Source organism: Mya arenaria, chromosome 13 (assembly GCF_026914265.1).
Source record: "Mya arenaria isolate MELC-2E11 chromosome 13, ASM2691426v1".
NCBI classification, from domain to species: domain Eukaryota; kingdom Metazoa; phylum Mollusca; class Bivalvia; order Myida; family Myidae; genus Mya; species Mya arenaria.
The window spans coordinates 58,943,925-58,966,728 of record NC_069134.1 but is presented as its reverse complement, the minus strand read 5'-3'; the positions used below and the strand labels follow the sequence as shown (position 1 = coordinate 58,966,728).

General features: G+C 36.0%; 1 protein-coding gene across 1 annotated transcript; it reads right to left on the bottom strand.

The window, feature by feature from the left end:
• Window positions 1–2,328: 2,328 nt before the first annotated feature.
• LOC128214427 (uncharacterized) lies at window positions 2,329–21,097 on the bottom strand. The gene is made up of 6 exons (XM_052920894.1): window positions 21,024–21,097; window positions 17,596–17,744; window positions 13,321–13,389; window positions 10,450–10,623; window positions 5,646–5,792; window positions 2,329–2,742 (listed from the first exon to the last, which is right to left on the bottom strand). Exons 2-6 carry the CDS (start codon window positions 17,742–17,744, stop codon window positions 2,598–2,600), a joined length of 684 nt encoding a protein of 227 aa, XP_052776854.1. The 5' UTR covers window positions 21,024–21,097; the 3' UTR covers window positions 2,329–2,597.
• Window positions 21,098–22,804: the final 1,707 nt, after the last annotated feature.

Here is a 22,804-nt window from a genome sequence, read left to right as displayed (position 1 = left end):
TCACATGACATGCATGGTGGCTGTGATTTCTGTAAAGCAAAGGGAAGTAACCACTGTGTGGAGTTTGGTCATCATCACATGATTGCATGGTGGCTGTGATTTCTGTAAAGCAAAGGGAAGTAACCACTGTGTGGAGTTTGATCATCATCACATGACATGCGCGGTGGCTGTGATTTCTGTAAAGCAAAGGGAAGTAACCACTGTGTGGAGTTTGGTCATCATCACAGGACATGCATGGTGGCTGTGATTTCTGTAAAGCAAAGGGAAGTAACCACTGTGTGGAGTTTGTTCATCATCACATGACTTGCATGGTGGCTGTGATTTCTGTAAAGCAAAGGGAAGTAACCACTGTGTGGAATTTGGTCATCATCACATGACTTGCATGGTGGCTGTGATTTCTGTAAAGCAAAGGGAAGTAACCACTGTGTGGAATTTGGTCATCATCACATGACTTGCATGGTGGCTGTGATTTCTGTAAAGCAAAGGGAAGTAACCACTGTGTGGAGTTTGGTCATCATCGCATGACATGCATGGTGGCTGTGATTTCTGTAAAGCAAAGGGAAGTAACCACTGTGTGGAGTTTGGTCATCATCACATGACTTGTATGGTGGCTGTGATTTCTGTAAAGCAAAGGGAAGTAACCACTGTGTGGAGTTTGGTCATTATCACATGACATGCAGGGGCGGATCCAGGAATCAACGTTAGAGGGGGCGTAGCTTAGGGGCGCAACCTTTTAACATGCACCCCTCCCTCTGAACCGAAAGTGTATGGCATAAACAGTTTGCATATGGATTGGGGGTTAAGCAATCAAGAAAAATTAACAATTTGTAGTTGGAAATGATGCATTATGGGCGTATTTTATTATTTTTTATCTCCTAAATTGACATAAAAAGTAAACTTTGACGATTTTAGAGGGGGCGCGCGCCGGATGCGCCCCCCTCTAAATCCGCTAGTGACATGCATGGTGGCTGTGATTTCTGTAAAGCAAAGGGAAGTAACCACTGTGTGGAGTTTGATCATCATCACATGACATGCGTGGTGGTTGTCATTTCTATGGCAAAGGGAAGAAACCACTGTATGGAGTTTGATCATCATCACATGACATGCGTGATGGCTGTGATTACTGTACGGCAAAGGGAAGTAACATCTGTGTGGAGTTGATCATCATCACATGACATGCGTGGTGGTTGTGATTTCTATGGCAAAGGGAAGAAAGCACTGTATGGAGTTTGATCATCACATGACATGCGTGGTGGTTGTGATTTCTATGGCAAAGGGAAGAAACCACTGTATGGAGTTTGATCATCATCACATGACATGCGTGGTGGTTGTGATTTCTATGGCAAAGGGAAGAAACCACTGTATGGAGTTTGATCATCATCACATGACATGCATGGTGGCTGTGATTTCTATGGCAAAGGGAAGAAACCACTGTATGGAGTTTGATCATCATCACATGACATGCGTGGTGGTTGTGATTTCTAAGGCAAAGGGAAGAAACCACTGTATGGAGTTTGATCATCATCACATAACATGCATGGTGGTTGTGATTTCTATGGCAAAGGGAAGTAACCTCTGTGTGGAGTTAGATCATCATCACATGACATGCGTAATGGCAGTTATTACTGTACGGCAAACGGAAGTAACCACTGTGTAGAGTTTGATCATCATCACATGACATGCGTGGTGGCAGTTATTACTGTACGGCAAAGGGAAGTAACCACTGTGTAGAGTTTGATCATCATCACATGACATGCGTGGTGGCAGTTATTACTGTACGGCAAAGGGAAGTAACCACTGTGTAGAGTTTGATCATCATCACATGACATGCGTGGTGGCAGTTATTACTGTACGGCAAACGTAAGTAACCGCTGTGTGGATTGCGCCTGTAGGTCTCCATTCCTTCAAACCCTTGCAATAACACATAACTGAAGATCATAATGACAAAGCTTAACTTTTGATCACATGAGTTGAAAAATTTGTTTTACACAGGTATACATGTATTAAAGCTGCACTCTCACAGATTAAATGTTATGACAACTTTTATATAAGACTGCTGAAATTTTTTTAGATTGCAGAATTTTATATTTAAGTTCAAAAAATAATGTTTTATGCATTTTGTTTAAAACCATTAGTAACGGTTTAAGCCATAAAACATTAATATTCGAAAGGAAATATGCAAATCTGCGATCTGATCTTTTGTCAGCAATCTTTTACAATTAGTTAGAAGATATTTATGCAAAAATTAGCTCAATCCAAGACAAAAAATAAAATAGTTGTAAAAATGGTAGATCTGGTGCAGCTTTAAAATAAAACACAAGATATATGTCATATAAATATTTTATTGACATCTGTCACAGAAACCAATTCCTAACAATACAAGTTCTTTAAATTTGGGTATACATAGATTCTATGCAAGTCCCATATTTATATGTCTTAATAACAACCACAAACAATTCTGTAAGTCTTTGCTCCCAAATATTTTAGTAACACTGATTCAACTCTAATCAAATTTTTCATTTGTGTTTTCATATCTAAAATTGAAGAGAAACTTGTCACAAGATTAAATGATTATCCAGTCAACAGCAACCTTAAACCTATTGTTGTGCTGCCATTTCTTTCTCCTGAACTTCCTTGCGTTTGGTGCGAACCATATCTCTGATGACATCTGCGTACTCCTCTCCAGCTTTAACTCTTGCCAAGCCAGCCTTCACTTCTTCGTTTGTTGGTTTCAGACATTCCCTAAAAATCAGAAACCATCACATTAGTTAATATGGTTTTTAAACTTCATTTTAGTTCATTGAGTTAGGTTCATGATTAACTTCACTGATTGTAAAGATGGCTGAAAGCTGTTTAAAAGTTAAGGGGGTCACTACGTTGATCAATAAAAAAGCATTTGTATTTCTTGAAAAATAAACAAGATCTTTGCAAGGCCAGCTCTAATACAGTATATTGTTTGCATTAAAAAACTCAAAAAATATCCTATAATATGACGTATCTTAACAAGATTTGGTATTTTCCTAAAGTCGTGAATTTTCCCAATTTGGATGACACAGGCAGTGGAAACACTTCCAAAAAAAAAAAAAAAAAAAATCACTGAAAAATATATGCATATTAAAAGATATGGTTAATGTTTCAACATATAATATATGGTATTTATGGACAATCAGGCTGGTCCGAAAGGTACATGTATGAACAACATAAGAAAACCAGTGGTATAGTCTAGTTTCAAGGGATAACTAGTTAACCAATTAAATCTAAATAGGAAGTGCTCTGCATCTTCAATGCTCAAGCCAAAGAACCAGTTAGGGGACATGGAGGTATGATTATTGTATAAATTGGTAGTTAAGTTATTCAAGTGAGGTATGATAATTGTATAAATTGGTATTTAAATTATTCAAGGTATGTTGCATCTATTACTATATATTCTTTTCGAGAGTTCTTGAGAAAATAGTGAGAGCTTCTAAAGACCGATAAATTTACGTTCTGGAATTATTTTGACCAGACTGGACCGACTTTAGTAACAGAAAAATGTTAAAAAATTAGTCTGAATGTTTTCCATATTTTCGATCCAAAACAGGTAAGTCAGTCAAAATTTAATACACAACCCAGGATTGTCTTTCACAAATCCCTCAACTTCCAATAACAGGGATGTGATTGAACTGGCTGCTGGGGGGCTGAAACCATTTCTGCCATGGGTTCTTGGGGCACTTTTGGGGTCAAAAGCACACTGCCGTAGAAGAAAAACTGGCTTTTTAGAAGCTCTTTTGAGGGTTCTTCTGGCTTTAGATTTGAAGCAAACTGGGATATCAACTCTAACAGCCATAAGCACACTAGTATCTTTTTTAATCAGCTAAAAAAAAAATATTTATGGGGCCATTAGTTCTGCGGAATTCCGTGAATCCGCGGACAAATCACATCCCTGAATAAAAGGGACAAAATAACCATCAGATTAACGCGACCAGCTGCTTTGTTTCGCTATGATTAACACTCGATATCTTCTAATTGGCAGAAGATTGTAATACGTCCAAAAACTTAGTGTGGTAGGGTTGGGTGTCGGTTCGACCCGCGCCCAGATCGATCCCAATATTTTGATGTGTTAATATTTTTTTGGTCAATATTTCAAAGAAATGATACCTCTACACAAAAAAATATATGCTTGAAAGAACCAATATGTTAAATACTAATGAAAATACATTTTTTTCATATTTCGTTTATTTACCAGAGGTGGGAGAAAAAGCATCTACCGAGGCTGCTTGTGTAACATAGGTTCCTTCCAACCCTTGTACAGGGTGTTCTGCGGTAACTGGGTAAAGCCCGTTACTTCAAAACACCCTAAGCTCAAGTTGGGATGATCCTATCTTACACTCTCAAGCATGGAAATACATAGTCTTAAATGTTTATCAGATGCCGAACCAAATCAACACAAGTCCTTTTTTTTAAATCAGCAAACTCATGGGGGGGGGGGGGGGGGGGGGTCACTCTAACTTTATATACAAGTTTTCTTGACCTTTACAAGAGCATTATCTCATAATTGATCGTAGACAGCAAAGAGCCTTGCTTCACATGATTTATGCTTTTTTGAAACATGCATACTAAGTATATGTTACTCTATTTGACTGGTTTATGTTTTACGTCCAAGTTAATGAAATTTGCATAATATCTTTGAGTGGTTTTTGTTTTATGTCCACAGTTAAGGATTCTGCATAATATCTTTGACTGGCTAATAAATGTTTTGTGTCAACAATTACGTCTGAGTTCATGGCATTTGCATAATATCTGTGACTAGTTCTTGTTTTATGTCCAAGATTATAGATTTGGCATAATATCTTTGACTGGTTTTTGTTTAACACTCGAGTAAAAATAAATGTGCAAAATATCTGTGACTGGTTAACATTTTCTGTCCAAGTTCACAGAATTGGCAGGTATCTTTGACTGGTTAATGTTTAACGTCCAAGTTTATGGAATTTGCAAAGTATCTTTGACTGGTTAATGTTTTACGCCAAGTTTACGGAAGTTGCAAAGTACATTTGACTGGTTATTGTTTTACATCCAAGTTAATGGAATTTGCAAAGTATCTTTGACTGGTTATTGTTTTATGTCCAAGGTAATGGAGTTTGCAAAGTATCTTTAACTGGTTAATGTTTTACCTCCAAGTTTAATTATCAGTAAAAATAACTTTCACTGGTAAATGTTCTGCGCCCAAGGTTACATATTCTGCATTATATCTTGGACTGGGTTTTGTTTTATGTCTAAGTTGACAGAATTTGCAAAATATCTTCGACTGGTTTATGCTTAAGGTTCAAGGTAACATTTTTTAAGTCCAATAAAACAGAATTACCAAAAGTATCTTTCACTGGTTAATGTCTTACTTCCAAGGTTACAGAATTTGAAAAATATATGTTTATGTTTTATCATACCGTCCAAGTTTACAGAATTCTGCATTATATCTTATTTTTTTTATTTTTACGACCAAGTTCACGAAATTTGCAAAATATCTTTCAGCACTTTTTTTTAGACTGGGTTTTGTTTTACCTCCAAGATTACAGAATTCTCATAATTCTTCCACAACTGACAACACAAGCCAATCAGAATTCTTTTCCTTGAAGAATAGACAAGGTGATAGTAACAAAATACTACTGTACTTGTTGTTCAACCTGGCGATGAACATGTCGAATTGGCCTTTGCTTGCACCCTTCAATTCTTTCATATTCTGAGCTATGGTGGTCCAAGAAGCATCAGAAAACTCTTTGTCTAATCCAAGCTCTCGGTCAATGCTATCAAGTGCCTTCCTGTAAAGAAATAAGATACCGTAAATGACTGATTATAAGACGCGTCTTAAAAACAGTAATAAAATTTTGACATATTTTCAGAAGATGATTTCAGGCTGAAATTGGCTCTTCAGAGAAATAAATTAGGAAAAAACATTTGCTTGTTTACATTTATTTAGAAAGGGATGTAACTTGTTCACGAAGCATTCAAAGCAATGATCATAATTAATGATTGAGGCAGCTTAAAATGTGGTGTCAACACTTTTTCTATAGTTCTTATGGGTCTGATTCCCCTAGCAAGATATGAAATATTTTTTCAAGAGAAAAAATCCCATTCTTTTTTTTGTTGATGTTTTTAAACTATGCCAAAAGTGCAGTCCAGTGTTGTATACACTGTGCAACAAAGGCTTACTCCAAAGGTTGGAATACTTAAGCTATATACCTAACTTGGATATATATCACGTGATAACATCGAATAGCCAATCACGCATAAGGAATGAATTCTACCTGGTAGACATACCCATTAATCTTTTTTAATTGAAAAATACGAAATATCTACTAAACTTAAATAAATTGTAAACTATGTGGTACTTCAGTTAGTAAGTTTCAATGCATTGTACACATCCATGCCAAGATTGTCAGTTTTCAACAATTTTCTTTTTTATTCGCTATTTTATCATACGTGAGACAGCCCCTTTAAGAATAAGAAAAAAGGTCAAAAGGGGTGGGGCCAGCTTTGGCCCCAGGGGCATATTTTGAGCCTTGTGGTGCCTTATTCAAAATAGCAAGTGTTTGCAAAGCTGGTTCTGACAAAAAGATTTTCAAACAAAAAAAAAATTCCCAATTTAAGTATACCAAACATGTGAACTCCCGGGGATGGCCAGTAAAGACCCCAGGGGCATAATTTGAACAAACATTCACAAGCAATTGTGCTGAGATGGATGCACAACACACAAAATGATTTTCAAACCGTTCCCAATTTAAGTTTACCAAATTTGTGAGCCCTGGGCGTTGCCAGTAATGACCCAAGGTGCATAACTTAAACAAACATTCACAACCAATTTTGTTAAGATGAATGCGCGAACTACAGACACTTAGAGCTAAAAAATTGCCTTTGGGCTTTCAACAAGAACAAGGCAGAGTAATTCACAAAATCTACTGCAGAACCATAAAGCAAATTGTCTCTCTTAATCCTAGACTTGACTTTACATGTATGTAAACTTGGCTAAAAATAGAATTCACTCATGCAGACCTGGCTAAAAAAAGGTTAACTAAAAATAGCATTTCTTTAAAACTTTCAAGGCCCATAATCTAGGCATGCATGGGCGAATTTGCCTGATTTTAGAAAGGAACCAAGCTCTATTTGATATCTAAATACTGTACAATCGTAAGTTTCATCGAAATAACAAAAAATTGTTTACAGACGCACAGACTCACGGATGCACATCCTACGTACACATTACCATCGCATAAGCTTTTCTGGCCTTTGGCCAGTAGAGCTAAAAACCACAAAAAGGAACACCGCAATGGGATGAAATCAGGTTTTCAACGCTTAACTAAAGAAATTCAGCCTTTGTTGTGAGATTCAGTTTCAACTGTTTTTCTTTTTTAGCAACATTAACCTTGACCTTGACTCTTGGGAACCCAAATGCAATCCCATGAGAGGTCTCCATGAACTCTTCTTATATACCAAGTATGGTGTGAATGTGTCAACCCTAATTATAGTTTTTCAGTCCCCACAGTTTTTCTATTTTTCATAGCAGTGACCTTAACCCTCAGGGCCCAAATATAATCCCATAAAAGATCTCCATTAACTTCTCCTATATACCAAGTTTGGTCATTATAAGTTAAGGCTAACTAAAATTATTCAATACAACAGGTTAAACTCTATTTGGAAAGTGAGCTCTCCACATGTTCTTTTATATATACTGATTTGGTTGTTCATATGATTAAAGAAACTATAACAATTTGCTGGAAATATTTTTTTTTTAGTAACAGTGACCTTGACCTTTAATGGAACAGAACCAAAAACATTCTCAAGAGATTTCTTCAAAGATTTTCTAACTAAATACCAAGTTTGAAGTCCATATGATAAATGAAACTCAAATTGATTGCCAGAAGCCAAATTTCTACTTTCTGTAATGTTAAGCTTGACCTTTACAGGAACGGACCCAAAAGCTCTTCAGATGTTATTACAAAACAAAAGTTATTCGCTGGAAACCCTTGTTTTGTTAATGTACACAATTATCTATTTGTAAATTCAGGGCTTTTTCACCTTTTTTGCAAGGGGCCAAATTTCTGATACTTCACAAATGCGAAAAATGGCATTTTTTCCCAATTTCTAGATAATTTTTTCCCAAAAAAGAAGTTCTAACTTCAAAATTTTACCATAAAATTTGTTTATTTTTGAGGGTTACATAAGAAGCATGCCATATAATTTTCGGCTATTTCCAATAGATCTGTTCCAAAGGCCCCCGAGTAGCATTCGTTTAAATTCGGCCTCGGGGAAAAAGCCGGAAATTGTCAACTTTTACCCTTTTAATTATACTGTGTTTAAAATTATCTGCCCTTAGATGATGTAACGTGAGTATCGCCGATAACAGAGGGCTATTTATTCGAGATTATCAATTTTCAGTGGTGGAATGCGATATAAGGTACAGAGTGGATTTGATGTTTTTTGAAGTATATATTAATTTATAGAAGTAGAAAATATTTCTTGCATAAATTTACCGAAATTGCCGCGCATTGAAGCATATTATCAGTTTGTCACATTTTTTCGCGACTTCGTTGATTGTTAAGTATTAAACAGTCATCAAGCCCATTCGCTAATATATGTTATCATATCATATTTTAATGTTACAATATGATATTAGACATATATCTTAAATAAGATTTGTTGTTTTTCTTCAGGTTTGCGTTCTGTTTACAATCAAATGGTTTCGGTTGTGTTCCTTAAAGCCATTCAATGTGCTGTGATGAAATACCTGGCTAATGACTGACATTGAAGCCAAAAAGGACCAGAATCATTGCTGCTAAAACGATTGTGTGGAAAGAGCAAATAATAAATTTAACAAGAGCTGTCACAGACACAGCGCGCTCGACTATTCCGCCGCTTTTCAGTGTAAGGATTGAAAAGTTTTGGCGAATCATGCATGGATCACTGTTATCAGTAAAATACAGTTATCTAACTTGGTTATTCAATTAGGTTGGGTGGTTGAATACCATTGTATAAAGTCTCAATGCAATACATCAAGTAGTTGCTGAGAAATTATCCTGTGCTAACATGCAAGACCTTAACCAGAATTTCTAAGTCGCATTATAAAGGGGCAAAAATTATATAATATGAAAGATAGAGTTATCTTACTTGATTAAATAAGAAGGTTAAATGGTTTGGAGCCTGTGTGTAAAGTTTCAATGCAATAAATGATGTATTCGCTGAGGTATTGACTTAAAAGTGGTTACATGCAAAACCTTGACAGACTTTCTATGTCGAATAAAAAAGGGGACATTATTTGAATTTAATGCAAACTAGAGTTATCTTACTTGGTAAATTAGGAGGTTGGATGGTTAAGTACCATTGTATAAAGTCTCAATGCAATACCTCAAGTAGTTGCTGTGATATTAACCTATGTGTGCTTACATGCAAAGCCTTAATCAAGGTGTGATGTCGATGCTGATGCTTGGGTGAGTAGTATAGCTCTCCATATTCTTCGAATAGTCGAGCTAAAAAACTCTTATATGTGATTTAATTGTCACCATCAGTTGCATCAATCAGATAATGATTTGTACTCTATTAAATAAATGTTATTCGAGGACCCAGTAATATCTCTCTCCCTCTCTTGCCATTACGTCGTGTTTAAAAAGAGAAGTCACATACATGATTTCACCCTCAATTAGATCTACATGTGTATTAATTTGAAGTCGATACATTATAGCCTTTTTAAGTTAGGCCCTGTGGAGTGTTTGTAAAGATTTCAAATCAAAGAGGTCATAATTAAAAAAAAAATCAGCTAGAAGGATACCCACATGCAAGATATGGGCATGTTTTCTTGTAACATGAGCTCCAAGTTTCATATAGATACATGTTTATTGACCTGTGTTAAATAGTTGTCTTCAATACACATAAGTGAATTTCCCAAAAAGAGGCGTTTACATGCTTTAAATTCCCAATTTGCAGTATTTCACACATTAAAATTTTTACAAAATGAAAAGGCTAGGCCTCTTCACAATTTTTGGTGAAAAAGCCCTGAAATTTTCAAAAGAAATCATGGCTTATTTATCATATTGTGGTTTTGTTAAACTCACAACCAAAAGATACCTCACTTCAGAATGCTTAAGCTTTATTTTTTCTATTTTTGAATTTTCACAACACTCAAATCATAAAGAGGGGCCACATCTAAAAGCAAACTGAGTAAATAGTCCAATGAGAAAATGGTGTTGCATCGTGTGATTGAAATGTTGAGCACTTATTGGACATCTCACAGTGAAGCAAAAATGCCGAACAGTCAGAAATTGTAAATACAAAAATTGAAACTTCAGCATTTTGTAAAAAAAAAAATATGTGGTGAAACTACCAATACTGATTTCTAAAAACTTTGCAACTGAAAATTTGAAATTATGTAGCTTCGACATTTGGAAGGGAGGTCATGAATAAATAAAATAAATAAAATAAACATACTTATCACAATTCACCACTAGTTCCATATATTCTTGCAGGACATTCTCCTCAGCACCACTAGCTTTCAACAAATCATATGTTAATGCTCCTCGAGCTGCAATCTTCAATTTTTCTACGGGTGTTTGGCTGAGATTTTTTTTGATATTCTCGATTACACTGTCTGGAATGGGTGGCCTAAAAACATTTAAAATAAAATCCAATTGTAAATGTCACACGATGCTATGTATAACAATTTTTCTCCCACCTCAGATAAGTAGATCTAACCAAAAATTTAACCATGCTAGAAATTCTTATCTTGCCCACAGGCAAAGATAAAACAAGAACATATATGGGACTCTTTTAATGGTCATCACATTACTGAAAACTGTTGTCTGTAGCATCATGGAAACCTTGTCTTGTGGCAATAATTTGAATGCTAATTAGTAATTTCTCACTTCAAATGTTGCCATAATGCACCTTTAAAGAAAAATGCCTCTCAGTCTCCTCAGAACTATTTTAAGACTGATATGACTATTAACATAATCTGAATCACTGCGCGCATATCCATGACAACCACAGCGATCACATATCCATTAGCATTTATTTTCACTACGCACAAAAAAGTTCCAGCAAAAAATACATTTTTACTTAATTTAACTTAATTTTGCATTGACTGTATATTTAAGGAATGAATTGCAGAATTGATGTCATTATTTGGGGTACAGTACACTCAACAAGTTAGACCCACTTTCCTCGCTCATTTTGAGGGATAAAGTCGATCGCGGTTTTCCTCCGATGGTAAAACTGTTGCCCTCGCTAAAATCCCTCCAGAGATCCTCCGAGTGGCTGGCTTACCACCGAGTATAGTATGAACGATAGCGTTGAGAATTGTACGATTTTATGATCCCGCTGCGGAACTCCGAGTCAAATCAGATAAGCAAGAAATCATTCTTATTTCTAGAAGTTATTTATTTTTATGCTAATGCACATTGTTAAGCGTAAAAGATTCTTACATGTACCAACGTTTAATTTGTATTTGTGTCCATAAATGCCAATTGAATATTGTCTTGAATTATAAACATTGAATCATTAAAGTATTGCCACTAATTTTATTGCATCATAAAGCAGCAGACTATTTACATGATTCTGAACCATGACCTCTGACGTCAATACAATGTAGAATATAGTATTTATTATTGGTGGTTAAAAATAGCTATGTCGTTTAATAAAATTTTCCACAGAAAACGAGGCAAGAAGGCCTTCAAAACCATGCGCTGTGAACTTTGAACGCGTGTTTGACCTTCTGATTTTCCGAAAATGTATTACCTAGCCTTTCTCGGATGAAATGTGTATATCAATGTATTCAGTCATTAGCAAAAACAGGTTTATAAGATGCATGTGCAAATAGTGAAATACGACTGAAAGCTAATTTCATTCAGAACGGGCAGAGGAAAAAGAATAATAGAAATTCCTGGAGCCGTCGTAATCGGTTGAAAATTTTAATAAAAATAAAAAACTTCAGAGTAGATTTTTATCAAGTGTCCCCAGAGTTTCGAGGAGTTAACCCCTCCGAGGAACGTCGCGTTCGTTATTCTTCGGTCGACTGATCACCCTCCGACGGCCTTAAATTCAAACTCCGAGGAATGCGGACAGTCGATAAAATAATTGTGGTGGCTGCGATAGCGAAAATCCGTGGAGGGAAACGGAAAGTGGGTCTAACTCTTTGAGTGTACTGAACGAATGCCATAGGGCTGGTCAAAGTGTGGAGTCAGAAGGACTTCAATCCTGCAATTCATTACTTATATTTACACCAATAGTGCATTATTTCATTCAAGAATTGTTTAAACAAGAGCTGTCACAAAGACAGCAAGCTCGACTAGTGGTGATGGGAGAAAAAGAGAGGGACATGGTGATGGTAAAGAGCGACAGGGGGTGGTAAAGAGGGACATGGTGATGGTAAAGAGCGACAGGGTGATGGTAAAGAGGGACAGCTTGATGGTAAAGAGGAACAGGGTGATGGTAAAAAGGGACAGGGTGATGGTAAAGAGGGACAGGGGGTGGTAAAGAGGGACAGGGTGATGGTAAAGAGGAACAGGGTGATGGTAAAGAGGGACAGGTTGATGGTAAAGAGGAACAGGGTGAATGTTAAGAGGGACAGGGTGAATGGAGACAGGGACAGGGTGATGGTAAAGAGGGAAAGGGTGATGGTAAAGAGGAACAGGGTGATGGTAAAGAGGGACAGGGTGATGGGAGAGAAGGACAGGGTAATGGTAAAGAGGGACAGGATAATGGTACAGAGGAACAGGGTGATGGTAAAGAGGGACAGGGTGATGGGAGAGAAGGACGGGGTGATGGTAAAGAGGGACAGGATAATGGTAAAGTGGGACAGGGTAATGGGAGAGAGGGACAGGGTGATGGGAGAGAGGGACAGGGTGATGGTTAAAGAGGGACAGGGTGATGGTAAAGTTGATCAGGGTGATGGTAAAGAGGGACAGGGTGATGGTAAAGAGGGACAGGGTGATGGTAAAGTTGATCAGGGTGATGGTAAAGTGGAACAGAGTGATGGTTAAGAGGGACAGGGTGATGGTAAAGAGGGACAGGATGATGGGAGAGAGGGACAGGGTGATGGTAAAGTTGAACAGGATGATGGTTAAGAGGGACAGGGTCATGGTAAAGTTGATCAGGGTGATGGTCAAGTGGGAACGGGTGCTTGTTAAGAGGAACAGGGTGCTGGTTCATGGGAACAGGGTGATGTTATAAATATTGACAAGGTGCTAGTTAATTTTCATTATTAAAATCTGTACCTGACATGGGGTATACTGAGCACATGAAGAACCCGAAAAAGTACTGAATAAAGTCTGCTATCATTAGGAAGAAAAATTGAGAACTTACGGTCCACCGGCTGAGAGACCATATCTCTTTAGTCGATCATTCTGTTCCTTGAAGAATTCAGGGGAAAGGCTGAAATGAGAAGAACATCTTTCAGTCCATTTTTTCAGACCAATTTATAAAATTTGGCCCCATTCACACTGTTTAAACATGTATGTTTTCCATCAAATGTGAATATGAATGTTACGTTTTGAAAAAATAAACAAAAGGGCCAAAATGGCCCTGTATTGCTCACCCGATTAAAATGACAAACTAGTCAGTGGTGATTAAAAAGGTTAATTCTTGCAAAAAATAAAGAAGGGAGGAAAACCACATATCAAATAGAAAAAAAAAAGAAATCAGACCCCCAAACTTTTTTTGTATTTAATATTTGTTGCATTCTAAAGATAAAAACATCATCACATTCTCTCAAATTTTGTGGAATTCACAATTTGAATCGAGTGATGAATTTTTCTGACAGAAACTGCCGTATGCTGAACCCTCGTCTGATTTTATCCTTTTACGGCTTATTTTTTCATATTGTACATTTGATAGTGAACAGGTATTCCAAAGTTTGAAAGTGATAGCTTTGATAGTTTGCTTGTAAGTGACCCAAGCACAAAACTAACCTTAGGCCTAAAAAAAAACTAGAAGCGCCGCAATGCGACGAAACCAATTTTTTGTTATGGGCAATCAGAAATTATAGCCAATTAATTTGTTGTATGAGCAAGTTCAATCTGCAGCTTCATATAAGCTATATTCACACTAAGATTCATCACTATCCATCAATTCTAACTAAGTTGTTGGGCAGAAAAACATTTTTCTATTTTTAGGAACAGTGACCTTGACCCCACCTCCCAAGCTAGCTCTTCACATAAGCTACCTTCGCTCTAAGTTTCATCAATATCTATCAATGCTTACTAAAGTTATTAGGCAGAAACCATCTTTCTATTTTAAGTAACAGTGACCTTGACCCCACCCCCCTCAAAAGAAATTCCAAGCTTGCTCTTCACATAAGCTACTAGTACCTACACACAAAATTTCGTCAATATCTATCAATCCTAACTAAATTATTGGGCAGAAACCATTTTTCTATTTTTAGTAACAGTGACCTTGACCTTAGCTCCACCCGCCTCAAAAGCAATCCCAAGCTAGCTCTGTACATAAGCTACCTACACACCAAGTTTTAGCAATATCTATCAATGCTAACTAAAGTTCTTGGGCGGACACCATTTTTTAATTTTTAGTAACCGTGACCTTGACCTTAGCCCCACCCCCCTCAAAAGCAATCCCAAGCTAGCTCTTTACATAAGCTACCCACACACCAAGTTTAATCAATATCTATCAATGCTATCAAATGTTATTTGGCAAAAAACATTTTTTTCTTTCAAGTAACAGTGACATTGACCGTAGCCCCTCCCCACTCAAAAGCAATCCCAAGCTAGCTCTTCACATAAGCTACCTACACACCAAGTTTTATCAATAACTGTCAATCCTAACTAAAAGTTATTGGGCGGAAACCATTTTTCTATCTTTAGTAATAGTGACCTTGACCATAGCCCCTCCCCACTCAAAAGCAATTCCAAGCTAGCTCTTCACATAAGCTACCTACACACTAAGTTTCACCAATATCTATCTATGCTAACTTATGTTATTGGGCAGAAACCATTTTTTATTTTTAGTAACAGGCGACCTTGACCCCCCCCCCCTCAAAAGCAATCCCAAGCTAGCTCTGTACATAAGCTACCTACACACCAAGTTTCATCAATATCGGTCAATGCTAACTAAAGTTATTGGGCAGAAACCATTTTTCTATTTTAAGTAACAGTGACCTTGACCATTTTTCTATTTTAAGTAATAGTGACCTTGACCTTAGCCCCTCCCCACTCAAAAGCAATCCCAAGCTAGCTCTTCACATAAGCAACTTACACACCAAGTTTCATCAATATCGGTCAATGCTAACTAAAGTTATTGGGCAGAAACCATTTTTCTATTTAAATAACAGTGACCTTGACCTTAGCCCCTCCCCCCTCATTAGCAATCCCAAGCTAGCTCTTCACATAAGCTACCTACACACCAACTTTCGTCAATATCTATCAATCCTAACTAAAGTTATTGGGCAGAAACCATTTTTCTATTTTTAGTAACAGGCCACCTTGACCTTAGCCCCCCCTCAAAAGCAATCCCAAGCTAGCTCTTCACATAAGCTACCTACAAACCAAGTTTCATCAATATCTGTCAATGCTAACTGAAGTTATTGAGCAGAAACCATTTTTCTATTTTAAGTAACAGTGACCTTGGCCATTTTTCTATTTTAAGTAATAGTGACCTTGACCATAGCCCCACCCCCCTCAAAAGCAATCCCAAGCTAGCTCTGTACATAAGCTACCTACACACCAAGTTTCATCAATATCTATCAATGCGAATTAAAGTTATTGAACAGAAACCAATGTTTGACGCCCGCCCGCCCCCCCGCCCAACGACAACCTCATTCTAATAACCTGGTTTTTGTTGAAAACCTGGTTAAAAATTGTTTGGTTAGGGTTACATCCTTTTCAAAAATAGATAGGGTAGGTAGGCTTCTTTTTTTTTTTTTAGGTTTATATAAGAATATCATTTTCATCAAAGTGGAAAAAAGTTATCTTCTGTGTAAGCATTTAAGGTTTTAAACTACATATTGTAAAGCGATAACAAAAAAAAATCTTTTTTTTAGTTTTTCATTTTTTTTTTTTTCAAACTGACTATAAAAACGGTTAGGTCGGCGCCTATTCCGTAGGTAGGGTCGGGTAACCCGAACCAAATGTATTTTTTTTAGGCCTTACAAATGTGTGATTCAATAACCTGTTTGATATATTGAAGGCATTATCCATTTATTGTCTGTGAAAAAAATTGAAATCAATCCAACAAAAATTAAAGAAGCTATGTCCAATTCTCAAAATCAACCAAAATCCATCAAAATTCATGTTTTTACAACAAAGAAACAGGTGAGACTCAGCATCTCTGGGGTACAATGTGAAAACTGGTATTAGATGAACAAGTTCCCAAAGTGATAGCTTTGATAGTGTCCATGTAAGTGACCTAAACGCAAAACTTAACCATCACTGACGACAATGACAACCAAATGACGACAATATCACGTCATTTTTTCAAAAATCAGACAAGCTAAAAAGAAAAAATTGTCAAAACATTCAATCTGTGAGTGTAGCTTTAAGTGGGTGTGTTTACTTTTTCTGGCCAATACATATTTATACAGCTATACATAGTGATGTTCCGATGATCGATTATAATCGAAAATCGATTGGTTGGGCCTGAAATCGGCGACAATCGATAGGATTTAGTTATAATCGATTAACGAAAAAAAAAAAAAAAAAAAAAAAATAGTAAGTGTTCAGATGTTATCTTTAACAAAATGGCTGATGAAAGCCACAATGAGCAAGGAAATGAACTATTTTTTATACAACAACACTTAATAACTTCAATCATAGACATAAGGCATATGCATATAATGATTAAGAGTTTAATACTGTACATAAATAAAACTACAACTCAGGTACTATCTAGTATTTTAAGAACCGATTGTACTATCGATAATCGGTTACTTAAGTGGAACCGATCATCGATAGTAAAATTGCAACCGATTCCCAACACTAGCTATATATACTTTCCCCCAAACCCATTCCCAAAAACAGTGGTAAAAATTAATACAAAGCCCCACAAGCTCTGCACTGGTAAAATGTCCTTCAGGCTTGCTCATATTCTAAATTTCATATAGTAGGGCTTGTTAAAAAATTTGAAGCTAAGCACAGGGCTTCTGTTAAAGGAATTTTGGAAGTATATTACTTCCTAAAAGTGCGCCAAAACTTCCAAAATTGAGTCCTTGGAAGTACAAAAACCTCCTCTTTTTTTTTTAGAAAACTTCCAAAAGTGAAGGCCTGGAAGAGCAGAATATCAAAATTTTGTGTCAATGTTACTTTATGGCCACAAGTATTGAAATAAATTATATTCTTTAAATACATTTGTGAAGTTTGCAGTTTAAAGTTACAAATTAAATTATTTATATATAATTTTAAGTATTAATTTAGACAATAGTGGAAAATTCATGAAATTTTAGAGGCTCAAGCTTCCAAATTTCAGAGGAAAATGTCCAACATTGCTGCCAAGGAAGTTTAAAAGAATAAGATTTCCATGACTGAAAAATGATAAGAAAAACTCTGCTTGTGGTTCTATATAAAGCAAGCCTCTTATCACTAGGAAATAGTAGTAATACAGAAGTTATTTAAACATCAAATTTCTACTCACTTGTTGATCTTGTTAAAGACCTTTTGTCTGGGTTTGTAGTAGGCAAGGTAGTATGCCAAACCAGAGGCAACGCTGATAACACCTGTAACGGCCCCAACCCGGTACATGGCGTTGGTAAAACGCCCCACTGTTGCTAATTGTTGTGCCATCTGCATGAGAAATAAAAGGTATGATGAGAGTAGTCGAGCAACTAGATTAATTCCGGACTTGAGGGGATTGACTTACAATGATCGCCTACGAGAATTAAACCTCCCATCTTTAGACTTTAGAAGGAAAAGATTCGACATGATTCAAGTGTTTAGAATAGTACACAATATTGATGACATTAGTATGACAACATTTTTCACCTTTGCTGACAATAGTGGTACCAGAGGACACAATTTGAAATTATTTAAACCTAAAGCAAGGAAATCATTACGTCAAAATTCTTTCGGCAATCGTACAGTTTCAACTTGGAATAATTTGCCACATGAATTAGTGAACACCACATCAGTGAATGCCTTCAAGGCAGGTCTTCATAAACTTTGGAAAAACAAACGGTTTGATACTTCTGAAGTATATTAAGTCATACCGAAGGCGGAGAACTTACAGACGAAGCAGTTTAAAGGGATTTACTAGCCTTTTAGAGCTAAAGAAGTTCCCTAGACGACAAAAGGTAGACAAAAGGTATATACATGTAGATTTGAGACCCCAGAGTAGTATATTTAATGGATCATGTGGATTCCACAATTTCATTGCTTTTTGTGATGGCGGGGCCCTTAGATAGGGAAAAAATAGAGTTGTTTTGGCATAAAAGGGGAAAAATACTCAATGTGATTCATACAACGTTAAACTTTTTGTCAAACCTTTAATTCAACCAACCTAAAGACATATCAATAAATGGTACTAAAATGATACATTTGCTAAATGATAAAAGGTCAATGCTCTTCAAAAAAAAGAAGAGGGCAATGAGGCCAAATTTCGGCCTAAAAAACCCCCCACTCATTATGCAAGGTAAATTCAATGATCGAATTGAACCCATTTGTCCAAAGTTGGTGAGATAATATGAATTTCAGTGAGATGGACAACTTTTCAGACCTGAAATTTTGTCAGGTTTTTAGAATGCTTCCAATATAATAGACACTTTTTAAATGCTGATTGACAAAAAAACTAATCCAGGTTGCAAAAAAGCTTTAAAAATATTTGCGTGGATATCGATTTAACATCAGACAACAATGAAAACAAGAGCTGTCACAGAGACAGCGGCTTGACTATTTTGCCGCTTTTGGGCGAATGGATTGAAAAGTTTTGGGGAAACATGCATGAACCACTGTTAGATTAGATTTCAATGCACCAATGATGTGTTTAGATATTTACATAAATTGAATTGGAAAATATTTGAGGTGGTACGCAAACTTTAATGTAAATTCTTAGTCAAACAAGAGCTGTCACAGAGACAGCGCGCTCGACTATTCTGCCACTTTTCAATGTTATGATTGAAAAGTTTTGGCGAAACACGCATGGATCACTGTTAGATTAGATTTCAATGCAATACATAGTGTGCTGAGATATTAACATAAATGTGGTTCCATGCAAAATTTTAATGAGAATTTCAAAGTCTAATAATTAAGGGCCATTATTTGCAAAATACAGTTATCTAACTTGGTTATTCAATTAAGTTGAGTGGTTGAATACCATTGTATAATGCCTCAATGCAATACATCAAACAGTTGCTGAGATATTAACATATGTGTGTTTTAAACATGCAAGACGTTAACCAGAATTGCTAAGTTGCATAATAAAGGGGCAAAAATTATATATTATGAAAGAGTTATCTTACTTGATTAAATAAGAAGGTTAAATAGATGGGAGCCTGTGTGTAAAGTTTCAATGCAATACATGATGTATTCGCTGAGGTATTGACTTAAAAGTGGTTTCATGCAAAACCATAACCAGAATTTTTATGTCGAATAAAAAAGGGGCATTATTTTAATTTAATGCAAACTGGAGTTATCTTACTTGGTTATTTAAGAAGATGGTTGAGTATCATTGTATAAAGTCTCAATGCAATCCATCAAGTAATTGCTGAGATATTAACCTATGTTTGCTTACATGCAAAAGTCAAATAATAAAGACCCATATTTTGCATTATATTCAAATAATTGTTATCTGGGAATACATATCTAATGTTTCAATGCAATACATGATATACTTGATGAGATATTGACTTAAATGTGGTTACATGCAAAACCTTAACCAGAATTTCTAAGTCAAATATTAAAGAGCAATTATTTTACATTAAATGCAAACTAGAGTTATCTTACTTGGTTAATTAAGTAGGTTGGATGGTTGACTATCATTGTATAAATACTCAATGCAATAACTCAAGTAGTTGCTGAGATATTAGCCCATGTGTGCTTACACGCAAAACCTTAACCAGAATTTCTAAGTCAAATAATAAAGGGCAATTATTTGCATTAAATGCAAACTAGAGTTATCTAACTTGTAAATTTAGTAGGTTGGATGGTTGAGTACCATTGTATCAAATATCAATGCAATACCTCAAGTAGTTGCTGAGATATTAACCTATGTGTGCTTACATGCAAAACCTTAACTAGAATTTCTAAGCGAATAATAAAGGCCTATTATTTGCATTATATTCAAATAATTGTTATCTAACTTCATTAATTTAGTATGTAAGATAGTTGGGAATACATATCCAAAGTTTCAATGCAATAACTGATGTATTTACTGAGATAATGACTTAAAGGTGCTTACATGCAAAACCTTAACCAAGGTGTGACGCCGACGCCAGGGTGAGTAGTATAGCTCTCCTTATTCTTAGAATAGTCGAGCTAAAAAGGGATTTCATTCTGTCAAAATGCTTGATACAGTGACCTCCTCCTATGTGCATGATGGTGAACAAGCAAGTCTCAAAGCCAGATGTCAACGGATTTTGAAAATATTTGAGGTGGTACGCAAACTTTGACATAAATTCTAAGTCGAAAAAGGGGCGTTGGGGTTTGAAAGAATCCCGTATAACACGTCTATTATTTTAGACTACACTGTGCACCTGATGACAAGTATCCACTTTTGCTAACCCAAAAATGACACATTCAAATTCAGAGACACCGTCAAAATTTGGAGACAAAACTAAACATTTTGTGTTATAGCCTGAATGATTGTCAATAATAATTAATATCCAAATGTGATGCCGCTGTTTGTTGTACAAGAACGTCCGACTTAAAATGCTGAATACACATGTCAGCAAAACGAAATGACATTTGTACTAGATTACTGATCGTGAGTTTAACTAATGTAGGTGCATTTTGAAATTGAGACAACTATCAAAGTAAAGTTAATCAACACGTCAATAAGCTCAACTGATTACTTTTGCTCAAAACGAACGAGAATGGCTGAATATTTACTGAAACAAAATAATATCTGACCTTGGTTGCTTAAAATTGCGGCGGAAGCGACAGGTGCCCGTCAACAAATCGAATGCAGACACGCCGGGTACCAGATACTTAACACGTGAAATGACCAAATAGAACGTGTTACTTCCTTTACAGATTTTGGAAAAGATTCAGCTCTTGATAAAGTCCCTTACAAAATACTTCTCAAATAGTAAAGTCCCTTACAAAATACTTCTCAAATAGACATTGAATATGGACATAGGAGAAAACATATACAAAGTTTTGATCAATTAAGAAACAAAGAACGTTGTTTTCACAATAATAATAAATAGTAAGGCTTAGAAAAAAATGGTTTTATTAGGTTTAAAAAAAGGTTGCAATGGGTAGGTATGTTTTTATGATCTTTATGCTACATAGAACGTTACTGTCGTTATCGTGGTCTTATGAAGCTTTTAATTCTTCAAAATACATATTAAAACACAAAATTAAACATTCTTGTAAAATACTATAACAACGGGAGGATCGGCGCCTATTTTGTAGGTAGGGTCTGGCCGGGTAACCCGAACCAAACGTATTGTTAGGCCTAAGTGGAGCTGCCTAAGGCAATGTTCTGGGACAAGCCTCAATCTGATATTCTTAAAAAACAAACTGCATATAATACCGAAATATATCAAATACTTGAAAAAAATCAAACACATATGGTCATAAAATCAAACACATGGTCATACGTATGGCAACTGATGTTTAATTTAAAACGTGTAAAACAATGAACATACACCACCAAGAACCATGTGAATACTACATGTACCATAGGCTAACCTTCTAGTCGTTACGCATAATGGATTGAGACGGAAATACTAATGGATATAAAGATTATTTAAATTTAAAAAATGACATTCAATATTTAAGAGTCTCAATTATATTAACATAATATCAACTTCAACATAAAAAAAATCCATTCTTACATTTTTTCGGCCATTATGGCCTTCGTAAGTCTTTTATGATATACAAGTGATGACGCCACCAGCATAATGATTTTAAAAAAGAAAAACATATGTTTTTCCTATAGGAAATGATGCTATCAACAAAAGAATATAAAATACCTAGGGTGGATCTGATTGGGATTCCTGCGGATCCGAGGTCTAGTGGTAACACACTTTACTGTCAATCCAGGGGCCGCAGGTTCGATTTTCCACCGCACCACTAAAATCCTAATCATCTTCATGGAGGGACGTTTGATGGGGGTCCCGCGTGACAGTGCTATACACTGGTGCACGTTAAAGAACCATGGTAACTATAACCAGGGCTACATTCTGTCTGCACTATGCTCTAAAAACCTAAAATGACTAACAACCTTATCGGAGCACTCGCCGAATGGGCAAGGCCCAAGTGCGAGTATTCATAAGCTTACACATCAATAGATTCGGGTTTTAAAAAATCGCGGAAACCCTATACAAATGAGTTCCTCTATATTTGCTTTTATTGATTGTCTTTTTACACACTATTTTCATCGTAACGTTTGAAATTGTTTATGCAATGAGCATGCGCTAAACTTACATTTGCATAATAAGAATTAAGGTCGCCGAAATTATTCGTCGGGGGCGTTCATTTGTGCTGAAAAGTAGAAAAGTAAATATTTGTAAGTAACTAACTCTGTACCACCCGGTACGGGTGCTGGGTGATACAGGCATCCAGTTGATTTCACCGAAAATCCACTCGAAAAGTGAAATCCACACAGAACTCATTTATTTAAATACATAAATAAAATGCATTGTATATATATTGGAAAATGCTTCTTAAAGCGTTAATGTTTC